This window comes from Motacilla alba, chromosome 2 (genome assembly GCF_015832195.1).
Source record: "Motacilla alba alba isolate MOTALB_02 chromosome 2, Motacilla_alba_V1.0_pri, whole genome shotgun sequence".
NCBI classification, from domain to species: domain Eukaryota; kingdom Metazoa; phylum Chordata; class Aves; order Passeriformes; family Motacillidae; genus Motacilla; species Motacilla alba.
This window is the reverse complement of record NC_052017.1, coordinates 120,136,252-120,153,334: the sequence shown is the minus strand read 5'-3', so window position 1 is coordinate 120,153,334 and position 17,083 is coordinate 120,136,252. Positions and strand designations below refer to the sequence as shown.

General features: G+C 38.5%; 1 protein-coding gene across 6 annotated transcripts in view; it reads left to right on the top strand.

Annotated features, from left to right (window-relative positions):
* Positions 1–17,083, top strand: part of STAU2 (staufen double-stranded RNA binding protein 2) — a 170,983-nt gene that overhangs the window by 95,355 nt on the left and 58,545 nt on the right. For 5 of the 6 annotated variants that reach the window (XM_038126854.1, XM_038126852.1, XM_038126853.1 and 2 more), the window contains one exon: positions 14,012–14,125. The exons of the other annotated variant lie outside the window; for it this stretch is intronic. In XM_038126854.1, coding sequence (XP_037982782.1) covers positions 14,012–14,125 — 114 coding nt within the window. The remainder of the gene's footprint in view (positions 1–14,011; positions 14,126–17,083) is intronic. 6 annotated transcript variants of the gene reach the window in all.

The following is a 17,083-nucleotide window of genomic DNA, read 5'->3' as shown; positions in this document are numbered from 1 at the left end:
GTGGTATTTTGGCCATTGTTCTGTAACCAGACTAGGAAAGTTACAGTTATTTCTGCTGACCATTTAAGTGCAGTAAATTATTCAGAGAATTTGTTTAAATGGAAACATTTAGAGAAGCTGTTTACACATGTATAACTTGAGCCTCCAGTTTTTACTGAAGCAAAACGCAAGTTGCAGGTAGTCCAGTAGGAAATTCCACTGTGAATTTCCACGAAGCAAAGATCATAAAAAAATGTAAAACGCCAGGACTAAGTGCCCACAATCAGTCCCAATACATGGCTGTAGGAATATTTGGCTTGCTACATTGGCAGGACTTGGAGGTCTTAACTTTTCCTCCGTAGTGGTTCCATAACAAAACCTCACACGGGATATAGTTTCTATGTGATGTTCTCCTTTGATTGCAATGGTCACACAATTTTCTTTTTCCCTCCACTTTTGTTTACTTGTTAACTGTTCCATTTTATACATGGATACTTAAATGTTTTATTGTGTGGCATTTCTAAATGTTTCTCCTTTCCCCAATGGCACACATTTCTGAATGGTTGCACGCACAGGAGAGGTCCTGCTGGATGCTCTAGAGTCAGGTTTACTTGTGGCTCATACATTCCAGTGCAGGGGTTTGAATTGTTGGCAGGACTAGACTGAAATTAAACTTCTACACTTGTATTAGGGTTGACACTGAGCTCAAACATTTTCCTACAGTGGCCTTAAACAAAACAAAACACTTTGTGGAGGTTGGATTTGGAAATCAGTGTAGAAGTACTTGGATCTCACTACTGAGATATGCATGTGAGGAGAATTTCAGGGAAATTCTACCCTCAGTGGATTTCAAGGAAAGACCTGTAGATTTGGTCTGATCTGTACGTAATTGATGATTTCTCTGAGCAGGTCAGGTTTTTAAAAAGCACCTAAATACCATTTTGGAAATTGACACAAGCCCTGTGGATGCTAATAGGAAGTCATTTAAAGCTGAAAAATCATCTGAAAATGTAGAAGCTGTTTGGGATTTTCATATACACTTGTGCAGATTAGGTACCTAACCTCCACCTCACTTGCTAGTCGTGGCACCCTACGTCCTGTTTTGCAAACTTGGGCTGTTTATTGGTTTTATGGAGGGAAGGGTTCTGTGCACTGAATCTATTATAATGAAGATAGTTGTAGGTATAGTGTTAGCTGCCAGAGAGAGTGTATTTTCAAAGCTCCCTGCAAATGAATGAATCAAGAGGTATGTTTTAGCAAATCTCCAGATAAATCCAAAGACAGAAAGTGCAACAAGTGCTAAAAACAAGAATGTAAATCCAGATGATACCATTCTGTCCTTGAATGTGTTGGCTGTGGACACAGTTTGTGGCCACTGTCAGCTGGGGACTGGAATCCCAGAAAATGGGCTAGTGCTGAAGAATACAAAAGTCCCATCACTTGTTCAGAGTAGAAAACCTAAATAATAATTAAAGGAAGCTTCTGAAATTACAGCATCGAGCTTCTTGGCATCATTAATGTAAAACAGACTTGAAAGCTATGTCTGCAAAATGTTTTCAGATAAATGGTTCTTTGAAGATCCTATCTCCAAAAATCGGAAAAAATGAGGATATTAAAAAGTGAAGATGTTTGCAGAATTCTGTTAAAGAAGAATACTTTTGAAATAAGACTATTAAAGACAGTATTTATTTGCCCATATTTGAAGTCAAAACCCCCTATAATTCTATGTATGTTGCTGTACATCTAACCCCTTCCCTCCCCACACCCCCAGAACTATTGGGGACTTCTTTCCCAGCAGGATTGACCAGACTGCAAATATTAGTGAAATTATTCTAAAATAGCAATGTACAGTCAGGCCCAGAGGGAACTGTGATCAGCTGATTTACCTTAGTGTTAACACTCAAAGGGTAGTGGGAATTATTGAACTTATATTAAAAATATAATGATCACTTATTTTTTAACTCCCTTCAAGTAGCTTGAGAGTGACTGTGCTGCCATGTATTAGCAGTACCTGCTTCTGAAAACAAGCAGTGGAGTTGGGCTTTTGTTTCCTGTCCTGGTGCCTGAGATCTTAGTCAGGTGTACTATCACTGTTCCTGCTCATTGGTCAGATCAGTTTTTATAAAATGATGTGTGGAATGATGTTGTGCTCTGTCTTCACTAGAAGTATTAAAGCCTGGCTTTTAGCAGAAGGGTATTATCTCCTGTGTGCTTGTACTGTGCCATGCTCAATGTCCAGTACTATAATCTCTACAGCAATGTTTGTCTCACCCTCAGGGAGTATAAACACCTTTAGAAATGGTTGACAAAGCCCTCATTATCTCAGTTTCTGTGTCTTCTGAAAGCTGTGGGGATTTTTTCTAATGGGAAGTTTGCACTTTCACCAATTACCAAACTATTGCCTGATGTTCCAATTACTATAGGCTTTTGTTGTGGGTTCACTCTGGTGGGCAGCTTAAGCCCCACACAGCTGCTCACTCTCTCCCCCCTGGTGGGATAAGGGAAAGAATCAGAAGGGCATGAGTGATAAAACTCTGGAGTTGAGATGAAGACAAAAGCTGTGTGTGCAAGCAAAGCAAAACAAGAATTTATTCACCACTTCCTGTGGGCAGGCAGATGTTCGGCCACCTCCTGAAAGCAGGGCTCCATCACGTGTGATGGTGACTTGGGAACACAACCGCCATAATGCTGAATGTCCCCCTCCTCCTCTCCCCAGTTTTTGTCACTGAGCAGGATGTGGGATATCCCTTTGGTCGCTTGGGGTCATCTGTCCTAGCTGTATCCCCTCCCTGCTCCTTGTGCGCCCCTGGACTGCTCACTGATGGGAAGGGGTGAGGAGCAGAAAAGGCCTTGGTGCTGTGCAAACCCTGCTCAGCAACAGCTAAAGTACCAGTACATTATCAACAGTGTTTTGGTCACAAATCCAAAACTTAGCACTATACATGCTTTTATAAAGCAAATTAGCTCCATCCCAGACAAAACCAGTGTTACCCACCCTTTTTTCCATACTATTGACACTGTACTCAGGTCCCACATTATGTGATAGATTCTGCCTCATTAACCACCTTGTCTTTCCCATCCTGGAATATAAACATGGAAGTCATTACCTTAGTCTGTGGATCACCTCTTTAAAAGTCCACAAAGTGTCCATTGAGTCCATTTAGTCCATGTGTATTCAATCTGTTACTCGATCTGTGTTCAATCAGTTCATTCAGGACAGGAGAGGTGGTGTGGTGCATGGAGTTACTGGGCACCAAAGACAGCTCAGGTTGGGTCACTGCTGTGCTTTCACATCTTGTGAGGCTTGTCTTCCATTGGTTCAGATGGTTCCTGTTGTGCTAATTTCCATAGCATGCCAGTCACATCCTGGGTTACAAAAGTTTAAAGGTATTCCTGTGACAGTCTCCACCTCTGGTTCCTTTAGACCAGATTATTGGGTTTAACAACAAAACATAATAGGATTTGCAGCAAACTCCTCCCTTTGCTCCTTGCCTGGCTAGCAACAAGGGGTTCCTGCTATAGTAATTCCCATGACATGCAACTCAGATTCTGGGTTACAGCAATTTAAAGGTGTTTCCATTAGAATCTTCAGGCCTCATCCCTTTGGACCAGACCATAGGATTCAGCATTGCAGTGAACGCCTCCTCTTGTCCCTCCTCCAGTTTGAGATTGCACACAGGCCCACAGTCCACATGGGCAGTGTGGACTTGTCTACAGACCACCATCTTTTGGGGATGTAACTGCTCCAGAATGACAATATCCACAGGTCACTCTCCCTTCAGGGGAGTACCTGCTCTAGTATAGACTATAGACTTCTCCATGGCCATGTATGTTTTTGGTTGTACCGTCATGATTTTAGCCACAGTCAGTCCTGTGAAGTTGAGTTCCAGCCTGTCCAGCACAGGAATGGGAGCAGTGCCCTGGCTGTCTGCTAGCCCATTCCTGTTATCTGTATGTTGCCAGGCAGAACAGAATAGGATGATAAGGAGTAAAGGAAACAACAGAAGCGAACAGCAGTCACTAGTGAGCACTAATCTACATCCAGGCAAGCAAGCCCCATGGCAAGCACAGGAGCCTGACAACTAATAGCTGAACAGATATAAATGTGGTATAGCATGCTCTGATCAAATCAGTTGCTATCCCTAACCCCTCCTGCCCCACACTGGCCAGAAGGGATTGTTACACGTATACCCTGGTGGGCAGATCAGCTCCATGCAGCTGCTCTTACTCCCCTTCAGTGGGATGTGGGAGAACAACCAGAAGGGTAAAAGCGCAAAAACTCAAGGGTTGAGATACAGACGGTTTAATAAGGAAAGCAAAAGCCACACATGCAAGTAAAGCAAAACAAATCATTCATTCATCACTTCCCCTGGGCAGACAGGTGTTCAGTCATCCCCAGGAGGGCAGGGTTCCATCACACGTGACAGTGACTTGTGAAGACAAACACCATCACTCCAAACACTCCCACCCTCCTTGTTCCCCTGGCTTTGTATGCTGAGCATGATGCCATATGGTGTGGGATATCCCTTTGCTCAGCTGGGGTCCTGGCTGTGTCCTCTCCTGGCTTCTTACACATCTCCAGCCTTCTTGCTGGTGGGGTGGTGTGAGAAGCAGAAAAGCCCTTGTGTGAGCACAGCTCAGTGATAAGTATCGGTGTGTTACCCACACTTTTGGTCACAAAGCCAAAACATAGCATCAAGCAAACTGCTATGAAGCAAAGTAGCTCCATCCCAGTCAAAACTGGGTACAGCTTTTTATGCTTCAGTAAGATCTTTGCCACTGTGTGCCACTGGGCAGAATTCAGGAAATAGGAAAGCTCCTTTTATCCATGTGAACTTACAGTCATTGTGCTTGGAAGAGGACTTACACCTTTTTATCAGGTTATTTACTACAAAACTTACTAATTTATTCAAGACAACGACTATTTTTTGTTGTATTTAAAGGGGAAAAAGTTTTCTCCAAGAATGACAGCAAGTCAAGCAGGATTTTATTGACAGTTTTAAGGACATTTCTGATTTGCACAACTCCAGGCTACCTGATAATTGAGAGTGTTTACTTGGCTCTCAGAAACTTGCAGGTGTCCTGCTATTGAAAATCAACTTGACATCAAATGGCTGCGTTATGGAGGAAAGGACTTCTAGGTCTCCAGACCTTGATTTATACATGACTAGCCAAAGGAAAGAAAATATGTTTGGAATGTGAAACAGAGGGAGAGATAAACCAGAACAAGATGATAGCAAGAATTGATCTTCAGAGAGAGCCTCATGTAAAAATCAAAGCACCTGGACTTCATTGCATTCTGGTTTATAGGTTTTCTTAATCACCTAACTTCTGAGGGAAGGTAGGCAGTACCACAGTTGATGGCAGTGACCCAAGGTAGATCTACAAGAAGTGGTTTTATAGTTTCCATTTATTTCAGAAATGATTCTGTGGACTACAGACCATCTAGTTCATATTATCCTATTTTTGACCTTAAAGGAAGTCAAAATGGTGGTAGCATTCTGTGAAAAAAGAAACATAAAAATCATTCTCATATGAGTTGCCACAAGGAAAGGTATGCAATATGGAAATGTAGCCTATTTGTTCACAAAGCATACTGCAGGAGGTAGTATTTGCTGCAGCAAGAGTGTTTCCAAATTGTCTCATGAGTATGCAGAATTAGGAAAACAAATGCAAATCTAGCACAAGCTATCCAACTAGCTGGGCCAGAATTCTATCTCAACTAGGTTCCTTTTATTTTGGCCATCGTTACCTTTCTCCTTATTTCACGCCCTTTATTCAAGTGCTGCTAAAGTTTTGCTCTTGTCTCCAGAAACAGCCAGGGGCCTCTTTTTTTGTTTCAGTTTCTGAAAGAAGGTAAACAGAGAATAACTGGTAGTGTGTGGGTCCTCAGGTGTGGTGTGGATGTCCCCTTGGTAACACTTCAGCTTGTCTGCTTGGCATCTTGCAAATAAGAGTTTGAAATCCTCCCACATATCCCTGCATGTAACTTGGTCTGTGGAAAAAATGTGAGTTATATTTTGATAGCCTATTTTTGAATTTAGGGGATTTATGTATGAGAAAGTTTAAAAGCTATCAGGATCTCTCAAAATACTGCAGCCAGCACTGAACACACCGGACTGCATTCTCTGCCAAAATCTTTCTCAGTAAATCCTAATGTGACTTGATAACTTAGCTACAGACCTTGGCTTGGAATAGAGCCCAAACTTTGAAAGACTGGAAGTTTCAGTTGGCAAAAATGTGAAGGTGCAGTGGTGAATTCATAGCAGACTAGGGTTTAGTTTTAATTATAGTAAGGGAATTCAGCTCTCAAGAAAAAAAACTTAAAAAGAGGCAACAAGAAAAGGTAAAGAAGGAGAAAGAAGTTAGAATTTATTTCCCTCTCTGTAACTGAAGCTGAGGCTTTAAGAGAGGGTTTATTTGGGTATCTTCTCCTTCAGTTTCATTCAAAACTGAAAGCACAATCCCCCAGGAGCGGGGGAATTTTCAGAAGTGAAATGGTTGTTTCTTGTTTTAATTAAAGAAGGGTGGTTCTTTATGCATATTGCTCTATTTCTAGGTTAGTGCACAACATCAGGGTCTGTACCAGCATCAGATTTCTTAGCCAATTCAGGCAGCTGATTTTCTATTCACAGTTTCACAGTGATCCTGTTCTCCATTAACGCAGAGTTTGGGGCTTTCACACGTGGTTTGTAAACAGAGAATCATTAATGCTTGCTTCACTCTTCACTTCAGTGACAACCTTAGTCCTTAAAAAGAGCGTTCCTGAGAACTTATTTCCGTTCATGCTGTTGCTAGAAAGTTATTTCAAACTCATGTCTTTCCCAAGTAACCAAGTTCCTTCTCATGTCATCAGTTGTTCAGGTTGTCCCCAAGACACAGGCTCCTCCACTAATGCTCCATACCATGCTCTTCCTCAGGGCATGTTATTAGCAAAACACACCCTCTCACCTCCCTCCTACTTTTTAGGCCATGTAATGAAAACAGGAGATCTCAGGATTGCCAGTTTTTTAATGTTTCCTTTGACATGAATTATAAAATTAATTAAAGCTCCTCCCTCTGGAAACACAGTATTTACCTGTATATATACTTGTTATATGTATGGCAGACAAGTTGTTTCTGCAAAAACCATGTCAGCTATAGTTTACATTATTTTGTAGGGCTCTGCATTGTGTTAATTTCTAAAGAATTATTTTATTAATTTTTATCACATTTTTATTGCTTATTTGGGGGGGAGGGTTGTATTAAGTGTTTAAACTCAGTGTAGTTAAGCTGCTGTCTCCTACGTCAACAAAAAAATATGGATCTTATTTACAGAATAGAGGAAGTGAACAGGATAGCCAGGTAGTTTTCAATGTAAGTCTGATTTTTTTTTTTAAACAGAAAGTCCCATCTCCTGATTTCAGCTTTCCTATCAGACAAAGAGGTCTCTTTGCTTCTCTCAGTGCCAGCCATTGTAAACATAGTTGCTCACTTTGCATGTGGTGCAGTGGGACACTGTCTGTATAAATACAAACCTGGGTTAAGATTTAACAGATGGAAGGTGAGCAGTAAGCACCTTTCTGCACTGATTATCCTCTATGCTATGATGGCAGATGATTTTCTCTTTTGTGAGACCAAACATCACATCCAGAGGTTGGACAGAGCTGGGTCTTCTTTGCTTGACTGAGCATAATATATGGCTCAACCTTCCAGTTCTCATGAATCACTGAAACAGGAGCTCTGAATTCAGAGGATATCTAAATAGCAGGGAAAAATAAAACTTGTACAAGCTTCTTCAGCTCAAAATTGCTTTGCATTTAGCAGATATTTTATATATTGTCTTTGGAAACAGTATAATTTTTTTTTTCTCCTCTTATTTGTACTCTGCTGGTTTTTATAGATGTCAAATGTCTGCCTTACTGTAGGCAGGAACGTGAAATACTGCTGCAGTAACCTGTGACAATGCCTTTAGTCTGCTTGTTGTTGCCTATTTATGGTGCAGTAATGGTTTATTTCGTCGTCTAAACCCTAGGACTGTATTTTAATGAAGATTTAAGGCTGTGATACAGCTGCTATTCAAACTGTGTGAGAGAGGCATGTTGGAATAGCTCAAGATTTACTGCTGAACTGTCAGTCTTTAAGCTACCAAGTGTCTTTACCCTTTGGTGCAGTAGCTACGGAGGAAACTGTACCCACTGCTGTGAGGCAGACACGGCGATTAATGAACCTGAGGCGCGCTAATCAAACATATGTTTTCTTGGCACAGTGATTGTGTTATATATCACATCCCAATGTACAGGCCTTTATCTTTCCTTAATGATCTAGCAAGGGGGCTTTTTTAAATGTGGGTGTTTTTCATGCTCTCCTTAGATTTGTTCCACAGGGGGTGGCCGTTAAAAACATCTGACGGGCATGCAGTTAGCCAGCACCCCGCTGAGATTAGTAAAATACTATATTTAGTAATCGCACTACATCAAGGAACTCCAGCATTGCAGGAAACAGTTTGATTCAATGCTTTTTTTCTGATTTTTTTTTTAAATTTTAGTGTATGTCTTATTATTTCATCTGGGATAATTTTTTTCCAGCTTGGGCTTGGTTTTTGTGTCTATTATTCAACTTTTTAAAAAAGATTTGTTTAGATGATGGGATTTCCCCCCCGCCTTTTCTTTTTTTGTTGTTGTTGTTGTTTTTACTAAAAAAAAAAAAGAAAAAGAAAAAAGGAATTGTTAAACAGGTAGTAAGAATGAAAAGTGGTATTCGGAATCTCTCTCATACTGCTCTGTGTCTGAAGGAACTGATCTAATATTTGTTAGGAAACCTCTATGGATAATATCTAATACAAGGATTCATGCTTTCAAGTACTACAATACTATACAGTGAAAGCTCCTAAAATTGACTTTGATAAAATGGTTGAAATGAGCAAGGGTATTAAATTTATTTCTATGCCCGAAGTATTTCTTCACCAATAAATAAGCATGAAAGAGACTTGGAGCTCAAACAGGTTTGTTTCATTTTTTCTTTGATAGTTGACATGACTAACTGTAGATGAATAACATAAAGTGGAAGATAAAAGACCATATGAAAAAGAAAGCTTTTCACCAGGATGCCAAAGGAAGTAAACTGTTTAATGAGACTCTTGTCCAAATCAAAATTACTATTTTAACATCTGATTCCTGAACCTATTCTGGTTTTCTTGTTGCTGCAAATCCAAGCCTATGTAAAATCTTGGAAACTATTCTGTAAACTCAGGACTAAATTGGGTGCTCTCTCTTTAAGGGGCAGATTTAAAGGAATACCATCCTTTGTTCTAACAAAATAGTCCAGGCTTGTCAATCCAGAAGATTTGTGCATTGCTGAACATAATGGCATTTTATTACCTAGTTTATTTCTGTCTAGCATTCTAAGGCTCCTGCTGATGCTTTGACTCAGAGTAGTTTTCGGTTTGGAAACTTGAACTCCAGTGTCACAGATGACTTCTTTCTTTTGGTAATTTGTTTTTTTTTTTTAAGTATTAAGTGTTCAAGAAAGAAAATGTTTGTCCTGACAGAAGTCGTGTTTCAAACTGTGAACATCTAAGCAGCAGTGTGTGAAAAGAGCAGCCTTTATTTTTGCTCCCTTCAGACTCTCGTTAGTTAACTCATTTCTAAGAATAGTTTGGGATAGTATAGTAAAGTTTAATGATTAAGTAGTAGTACAACAGGTCTCTCACCCTCCTCATCTGTGATTCAGTAAACCACAGCCCTTGTCCATGCAAAAGGATAGATGTTCAAATTCAGACATGCATGCTGAAGGCCAGCAGACTGTGCTGTTCTTGAAGTTAGGAACATTGTATTTGCAGAATCATTTCTGCAGTTTAACTATGGCCATTATCTGAAATTGCATATTGATCCAGTTTTTTAAGAAGCTTATTGCAAGATAAATCCTGAAATATTTGTGCAGTTTCCATCAGAGCACTTGCAAGTAGGGAGGGGCATTATAGTAAAGGTAGATTGAAGAGACATCTTTATATAAATATGAGAGAAATGGGAAATTTCCTGCTTGTGAAGCAGCATTATAATAGAAGTACCCTAAAATGTAATTTCCTATACAGTTTTATGCAGTGTAGTTTACTTTCTCCTGTATAAAATAACATATAAAATTAAGAATTCTGGCTATGTCATTCCCCATTCATTTGTAACATTGTAAACATTCATCTTATATCTTCCTTTACATGTAGTTATTAATGCCCATCAGAATATTTGGATCTCTTTGGTAATTTAAAATACTAGAAACAAGGGCCAAATTTCAGCATAAGTTGTCAAGTGGCTTCAGACCTTTGCATAAATTTCTATATACACACTCCAGTGAATGGTGCCCATCCATACCTACTCATACCATGCTGCTTGTTCCTGACTCAAGCAATCTGTAAAATGAATATACATTTGCATTTCATGTGAATATGGAACAAGAAAACAAACATGTGTGAGGTAAATCCGTTGCATTGTGAAAAAATACACTTATAGAATTTATTTCTGTATTTTGGTGTCTGGGATGCCCTTTGTGTTTTATGCACCGAGGTTTTGTGCCCTGCCGTGGAGTGCTGTGTTTGGGATTCTTGAGCTGGCTATACATGATTTATCTCAGGTGTATGTAGTTGCCCAGGAGAAAAGCTGGCAGTGCTGTGTGCTTTTCCCAATAAATGAGCAGTCTCATTTAGAATTATTGCCAGGATCTTGTTGTGCTGACACCGCTTTGTGCTGTGTACAAACCTTGGAGGAGAATTACATGTAAATCACTCATAATAGTCTGAGGCTGGAGTCTTGCATTTTACTCAGAAACTTGCACAACTCTTGCTAGAGATATCTATATTCTGTCCATTGTTTTCTAACCAGATTCTGATTCTTTTCCATCAGAGCTCTGCTTATATATTATCTAAATAAAACATTCTGAATTTTAATGAGTGAAATTTCATTGCTGTTTAATCCTTAAATGCACTGAGCTAATCTGTAAGTGTCCCTTAATTATGAAAAGTGAAGCCGGGAAATTAGGTCCTGGACACAGAGAGTAATTATTTTCATAACTCTTTTGTTTTTTACCTCCATAATGTATGGAAAGAGAAAATGACCAATTGTGGTTAGGCCAGAGGCCTTTATGATGGCTTGGAGTCCCAGCACTGCCAGTCAGTCCAGTCCAGCTTGGATGAGTCATTTAAAGTCTGTCCATGAAGTGTCCTTACCTGCCAAACAGAGGTATGGTGAGATGGGCTGTAGTTAAGCACTCCTGACTCTTTAGGGCACAGAGGAACTTAGAAACTTATTATTTTTGTTGTCATGAATCTCAATAATAGCTTCATAATCACCATCAGAGCATTTGGCCAGCTTTCAGTCATCACTCCTTGATCACAGATACTGACTCAGGTATTTGCTGTGCTCTGCCTTAAAGGATATGATGTTCTTGAAAGAGTTTTATAGATATTCAGATTCTTCCCACACTTAGTAATAATGGCTTGGACATAGAAACTGACATATTTGCAACATGCTGCTGGCCAAAACCCAAGAATTATCTGCTGCTATTTGAGCTATTTGATAATTATTTGACTACTATTATTTCTTTCTAAGTGCCTTATTTGGACATTCTGCTCTAATAGGTAAATAAAAAAGCCCCAAATTTTGGCTCGTAGATCAAACTTGAAGGGGAAAGGAATAATGTAGTTTGAGAATGTAGCAACTGGACTGATAAATAACAAAACAGGATTACTGGGAAATTGCACATACGCATGCCAAATGTAGAAGTCTAAATATTTCTTCTGACTGCACAAATCTGTAGACTAGGGAGATTTGATGAAAGGAAAAAAGTCTTATGTGTTCCTATTTAAAGTCCAGTCTTTTGTGTTTTTATCACTATTCATATCATTAATACAGAAAGTGTTTATTTTGGTTCAGCTGAAGAGCTTCAACAGAGCAAGAGATAGTTAGAAAACTGTTGTCTGAGAAATTACAAAATAATGGCCTTGATACGTTGAGATGAGGCCAAAGTGCATAATGAAATCCCTTTGGGAAAGTTAAGCCTATAGAGGTACCAAAATTCTGAATTCATTGCCATTTCAATGTGGAATTCTAAAGGGGATGTGAATCAAACCTGCTATTACAGATAGTAGCTTCATGAAATACTAAGAGTTGTTTCCTCTGCTATCTCCTGTTCTTGCAGCTTGTTAGTCATTCTTTATTCCAGTGGACACTAGTGAATTTTATGCTCATATTATTCTGGCAAAAACTTAACCGACAAACATGCTGTACAGTTCAGAAAGTGCCATTTTCTCATTTCTACATATGTGCTTTTCCTGGTCACCAGATTTTGCCCCTTTTGCAATGTCCTATTTGCAGCACAGAACCATCCTCTTGATCTTCGCTGCCCCATTTCTCGCATCTCATTCCCACAACACATACTCAGCAGAAAATCTACTTTGCGACTAGTTGTGGAAGCTTGATAAGCCTTTGTCATAACAGTAGTCCCTGACATTTAAAGGACTTCAGTTTATATTTGTCAGCCAAATTTCATACCTTCATACCTCTTTCAATTAATCAAAGTTAAACCATTGTATATGTGAAGGGGCCTCTTGTGGTTTCTAAGTAAGTAGTATGGCTTTTCTGGCAGAGAGCCACAAGCAATTTAGTAGGCACATAATGTGGGGGTTGAGAGGAAGAGAGACAGGAATAATCCAGAAAGCTTTAAGAAGGGCTGAATGAAATCAGTATTTCTTTACACAGTACAAGATTTACACATTCTGTATCTTACTTTTGGCCACAGCAAAACTGTTTTGGTAAGTTGTCAGTAAAGTAATTCTGAAACATAGCACCAACTTGGTTTTCCTCTTACTCAACCAGTTTTGCACTGGTTTTACTTCAGTTGAAGTATTCCCAATTTGCACCTGTGGCAGAGAAGAGTTAGGCACAATGGATTTAATACATGGTTTACAATTGTCATATTGTCATTAAACTGTTTCCACAGGAATAAACCTAATGCAGTTCCTTGTTGTCTTCAGAAGTAGCTTTTTAGCCTAAAAATCAGGATGAAGCTTTAGCATGTACCTTTTGCCTGAGAGCTATACAGCTGTAAATAGATACTAACATAAAAGGTCTGTCTCCAGCAGAGCTGATCTCTTTCCAATTCTGACAGGGGTCACATAGTCAATGTAAATTACCACCATAAACTAAATTCCACCTCTGCTGTAGAACAAAGTGCTTGATCTGCCTGTCTAGAAGTCAGGAGCTGTGCAGAGAACTGTAATATTTCAACAATTCAGCATGAGTGGCAACCTGTTCTTAATAAACGCTAGCAACATTTAATTTCATTCTGTTTCACCGTGTTAAAATTCATCCTTTCTTTAAGGGATTTAAAAACCATCTGAAGTGAACCTGAAGACAAAGAGAATAATTCAAGCAGAAGCACTATCTTTCTCTGTATTTCATGCAAGTTCAGGTTCAACATGCACATCTTGATGTCCATAGGGAATGAATTACATTTAGAAAAGGAGAGTCTAGACACCTCAAGAAGAATGTGATTTCTTCATTTTATCTGTCATTTTGATTTAATTGAAATATATATCATAATATTAATGTCAAAAGTGTTAGTGGATTTTGCAAGAAATGAAATTAAAATAGAAAAATTTAAGCTATTATTGGCAAGTTTTTTGAGGTTGTAATGATTTACTTGGGTGTTTTATAACTAAGCTACAATATGCTGTTAAGGATGACATGTAGGTTGGAAACTTTAACTCGAAGCTAGATTCTTATATAGATACAACATCTTGAATTCAGTCTGAAAGAGGTCAGAATCTGAAGAACTCAGCACTTCAAAAATTATGCAACAGGCATATCATGGAAAATTGGGCCCCAGTTCAACATGTGACTATCTAGACTATTTTACACACTCCTTTTTTAATATTAAAGATGAATTCAATGTAAATGTCTGGAATTCTTCTTACAAGCTTGTTGAAAAGGGACAGTATTTTAGCATGACTCCCTTGTGCAAACCTGGTGTTTAGCAGATTACGTATGTTATTCTGTTATAGGTACACTACAGTGATAGACAAAATGGCAAAGAGTGTTTGACCTGTTTGACACTGTCTCCTGTGCAGATGACTTTCCAAGGTATCGGAAGCTCCATTGAAGCCAGCCATGACCAGGTATAATACCTTCACCCCACACTCTTGTAATTTTATTAATATCTGGTAAGGTCAGACTGTCAGCTTTAGTGAATTTAAAGTTTCGACACATCTTGTGCTTTTCATATGGCATGTTCTTGTCACAGGGATTCGCCTCTCTTGCCTTACTAAAATCCTGATTAGATCTAAAGAGTGAAATGAAAAGGAGACAAAACTATATTGCCTTTTACATATTTTTAAGATATATTAGGAAAGCCTGAAGAGCTTGCTTTGGTTTTAAAGTCAGATGTAAGGTTTCTGCAAAAGTTTTATTTGCTTTTATGTGTGTATCAGGTCTTGTCTATCCCACTTTTGTTAGAAGATTATGAGTAGTTGGAAAAGCAGAGAGATGAAGCCGTCATCTCTAGCCATCATCTGTCACAAGAAACTGGCATTCGAGAGGAGAAAGGCATTATAATCAGACTGTGTAAAACTTCCATTTTGTTTGGCTGTTGCTAAAACACTTAATTCAAGCTTCTGGCAAAAAGCCTGAAGGAAAAAAAAAAAAGGCTCAATGTTAATCATTTATCACCCTTTTGCTTCAGATGGGAACTGAGGGGGACTTCAATTCTTCTTGTCTTGTCCTCCAACACTCGTATGTATAAAAGCAAGACAAGACTTTGATACTCTGAAAGTATTAAAAGCAAAAAGGAAACAAGCAGAAGAAAACATTAAACCAAACCTTGCACCTTTCCTATCTTCAGTAGATTAGGAAAATTACCATGTCTACTTGCCTTTGCAGATTATCTTTAAATGATACTGTATTCACATTTGCTGTACATTTTATCAGACTCTATGCAAGATTCTCTAAGATAAAAAAGGAAAGCTGCCTTAAGAATTAGTAGAATTTGTTACTTTTGGGGAAAAGTTTTGGACACCCTTAGCCATGTTTTTGTTTGGTGGGTTTTTTATTGAAAGTTCCTAAGTTAGTTGTTAACATAAACTAAGCCCATTAGTTATTTACATGGTAACATGAGGATACTTCCTGCCCTTAAGTGTTTGGTGTTTCACAGTAATGGAGAGCTGTGGTAAGTCAGACCATACTTTGACATTCAATTCTCATTTCATCCAGCAACTTGTTTATGCTGCTCTAAAGCTGCTCCATTTTTCTTTCAGTAAGGATAGGCTTTTAAAATATCGTTATAACACAAGTATGATATTTAGACATTTCAATGAATTTAAGGTGGTCCCTGTCAATTTGGTAACAACTGCATTCTGGGCTACCAGCCAGCTTGGCCTTTGTCTTAGCATTTATTTAGGCTAGAGTATGATATGTAAACAGAAAAAAGACTCTGTAAGCAAAAAGCACATTTAAGCCATCTGAATAATTATATATTTAAGACTTCTAAATGAAAATGTTGTATTGAGCCTGCAAAGTCAAGCACCCAGAAATTAGGAAATTCCAGATTATGTGCAGCATTAGTTTCATCCCAAATGTACCCATTCCATCCATTCCATGCTCCAAATGGGATATTCTGAGAAGAAAAAAAATTGCATAAAATCACATAGATAAAGATTGTATCATAGCACATTCACAAATAGGCAGACTTAAATTTACTTAGGCCATTATGTAGCTGGAATTTCCTCATCTTGTTTCAATTTGAAGTTTAAAAACTGTTCATAATTGGTTTTAGTTACATAATTTTCCACAGGGTTCTCAAAATGGAAAGATAAATGTTTTGTTATTGCGTGATGGGGTGATTGTTGTGTTACTGAACCCACATCACTTGTGCAAAGATTTCATCTGAGCCAAGAGCAAAAGAAAATAATAATCTGAAAGCCAAATGACAACCAGTGTCTCACAAAATAAATCCACTCACTGAACAGGATGCACAAATTTCTGCTCATGCCTTTCCTAACTGTCAAAGGATTTTCATTTTCTGGGGAAGAGAGATGCTGTTGATGTGTTTGATAAGGGGGTAGCAGGACTAGATTAAAATATCATTTTCTATTATCTGAATAAAAAGAGAAAAATTATTCATTAGCAAGTCAAGGCACTGGAATTTATAAATTAATGACAAAATTAGGTCTCCTAATGGACTAACTACAAGAAAATTTCCATTTTCTCTGTTGTTTCTATGTGCTTGGTATGTTTTTCCTTGTTTCTTACAATTTTTATTGACAGTAGGTTGATTTGATGGTTATTATTCTTTTAAAAATAGGAGACAGAAATGCTGCACCTTTGTCAAACTGAACTTCATTTTCAAGTGTCAAATTAAATAAGTGCAAGATAACTGTGTGCTATAAACCTCGAATTTTAGAAATTCTTCTTTAACTTTTGTAATCTGTTACTTTTAAATCATGTCTCTAGTATTTTATGGCTATTAGGATGGGCTGATTACTTGGAAGTTTGTGATTTCAGTGGAGGGATGGTGACTTCTGCCTCAGTCGTGAGGCCTGGCAGGGCTGGACATCAGGAACTGTCGGCTTCTCTGCTTATAAAGATAATTTTTTCCACATTCATTTTAAAATATTGATTCTATAATTTCTAGAGGTTTTTTATGGAACACTTTAGGAATGACACTCTGGAATATTTTGGGGGAAAGGGGGTGAAAAGTCTTGTGTGAGAGTATCTAACAAAAAAGCTATATACAGATTTGTCACTATATTGTGGCAGGAGAACCACAGTACTGTGATATGTGGCAGCCGATTAAAAAAAAAGAAAGAAAAAGGAAAAAAAGAAAACCATGTTGCCAATGGCATCTCCATCACTATAGAATACCTTTTAGATTGGATTTGTCTTTTGTAATGTGTCTCCCTCCTCATATCCAGTGGGAGATTTGTTACCCAGCAGATACCAAAGTGGTTGCAGTCCTACATAAGTACATTATCTGGCTGTTTCAAATATGTCAAGACTTGACACTGCAGTTTTTCAAGTCTCTTGCTCTTTTCCTGTACTCTGTAGGGAGTTTTCATTCTTTAGATTGGTTTAGCTTGGTG